A 1,809-nucleotide genomic window follows, 5' to 3' on the forward strand; every position below is an offset into this window, starting at 1 on the left:
TCCGGCCTCACCCCTGGATTGGGCGACTGACGGCTGCCGGTCACCCCTGCCAGCCGGGCACTGACCTCTCGTTCTCCTGCTCGGAGCCCACCTGCCCGCTGCCTTCGCCCAGGGTCGTGGGAGAAGAATCCCCAAACGATTCGTGGTAACAGCCCCACCTGCGGTCACGTTGTGAAATAAGGACACCGGCTGGACTGCTTCTGCCTGAGCGGCCAGCAGCTGAGGTCAGAGAGCTGCAGGGACTGGGCCCGAGGGCTCTTCTAAAGCTGGAGCAATGCCCTAACCGGTTTGGCTCAGTGGACAGAGCCTCGGCCTGCGGACTGAAGGGTCCCAGGTTCGATTCCGGTCAAGGGCATGTACCTTGGTTGCGGGCACATCCCCAGTAGGGGGAGTGCAGGAGGCAGCTGATCGATGTTTCTCTCTCATCGATTTTTCTAACTCTCTATCCCTCTCCCTTCTTCTCTGTAAAAAATCAATTAAAAAATATATATTTTAAAGCTGGAGCAATGGCAGCAAGTGGTGGTTGATGGGGAAGCCAGGGCCTGGGGCCACAACCAGGGGAGTGGCCGGGGGGCTGCAGCCGGGCTCTGGGGAGCAGGCGGCAGGATGGGGTGCCCTGTGCTGCAGAAGGGGGTTAGGCCTGGGGACCGGGTTAGGGTCGAGCTCTCTCTCAGATCCCGGAACCCCTCCGGCTCCGATGTGCATGCCTGCCCGGCCCCAAGGCTTCCTGCTGTTGCACACAGGGCCCGCCCAGGAGGGCGCAGCGGAGGCCACACCTGAGCAGGCGAGGGGCTGGGGGTCCGCCCCCTTGGGGGCCACGAGCTCTCAAAGGCCCTGTTAGCAGAGCTAACAGCCAGGCTGCAGCTGGCAGTGAAGGCAAACACCGTCAGTAACGCGTCTGCCACAGCGGCCCCGATGGTGGTGGTGATGGGGGCACAGGCCGGGGACAATCGGCGCTTTCCCTGCTCACGGGGCCTCCTGCGCCTACTCCATCTGCAGGGAGTGCCCCCCAGGCCTGGGGCGGGGCCCCTGCAGTGCAGGCACCTGCCCCCAACAGCTGACGGGTGGACAGAACGACCTATGAGGGGAGGCCTGAGGCTGCTGCTGGGGCAGGGGGTGCAGCTGGAGCGAGGACAGACCTGGAGGACAGCCATCTCCACATGGAATGAAGTGGGCCATGCAGGGAAGAAGGGCGGGACCCCTGAGGGGGGCAGAGCCCTGGTGGGCCGCCCCGAGGCCTTGGGCCCTGGCCAGTTGGCGGATAGACACAGCACAGCAGGGGTTATGGCCAAGGGCCGCTGGCTGCGGGCACCGCACACCCTGGGGCTGGAACAGCGGGCAGGGCGTGGGGTGCCATCTAGCTGGCTTGTCTGTTTCCAGTCGGGGACAGTAAGACTGAGGACACAGGACCGCCACCCGGGGCGAGTGGGGGTGTGTCCCTAACGGGTGACCCACAGGCCCGCCGGCGTCGGGAGACGAGGGATCGTGCCCAGGCCTCGCCTGGGTCAGAGGGAACTGAGGCTGCTCCCTTCCCTAGGTCGCTGCTGCCTGGGTGTCGCCGAGGGGTCTCGGCGCCCGGCCGCGCGGACCCACCTGCAGGGCGGCGGCCGTGGCCTCCAGGAGCTGCTCTGCACTGTCCTTCTCAGGCTTAAACCGGTCCAGCTGCTCGATCACAGTCTCTATGCATTTCCCGTGGTACCCCATCTTCCCGGGAGGTGCCCTGCAAGCAAACCGTGCAGGTCACACCCTCCGCGGCCTGCCAGGACCCTCACCCACACGGACAGGAGGCCGCTGGCGGCCCGGCCCCCC

The 1,809-nt window shown here is 65.8% G+C and overlaps 1 protein-coding gene across 1 annotated transcript in view; it reads right to left on the bottom strand.

Annotated features, from left to right (window-relative positions):
* Positions 1–1,809, bottom strand: part of CFAP99 (cilia and flagella associated protein 99) — a 22,359-nt gene that overhangs the window by 14,290 nt on the left and 6,260 nt on the right. The window contains exon 2 of the mRNA XM_005886472.2: positions 1,594–1,720. Coding sequence (XP_005886534.1) covers positions 1,594–1,704 — 111 coding nt within the window. The 5' untranslated portion in view covers positions 1,705–1,720. The remainder of the gene's footprint in view (positions 1–1,593; positions 1,721–1,809) is intronic.

Source organism: Myotis brandtii, unplaced genomic scaffold (genome assembly GCF_000412655.1).
Source record: "Myotis brandtii unplaced genomic scaffold, ASM41265v1 scaffold986, whole genome shotgun sequence".
Taxonomy (NCBI): Eukaryota; Metazoa; Chordata; class Mammalia; order Chiroptera; family Vespertilionidae; genus Myotis; species Myotis brandtii.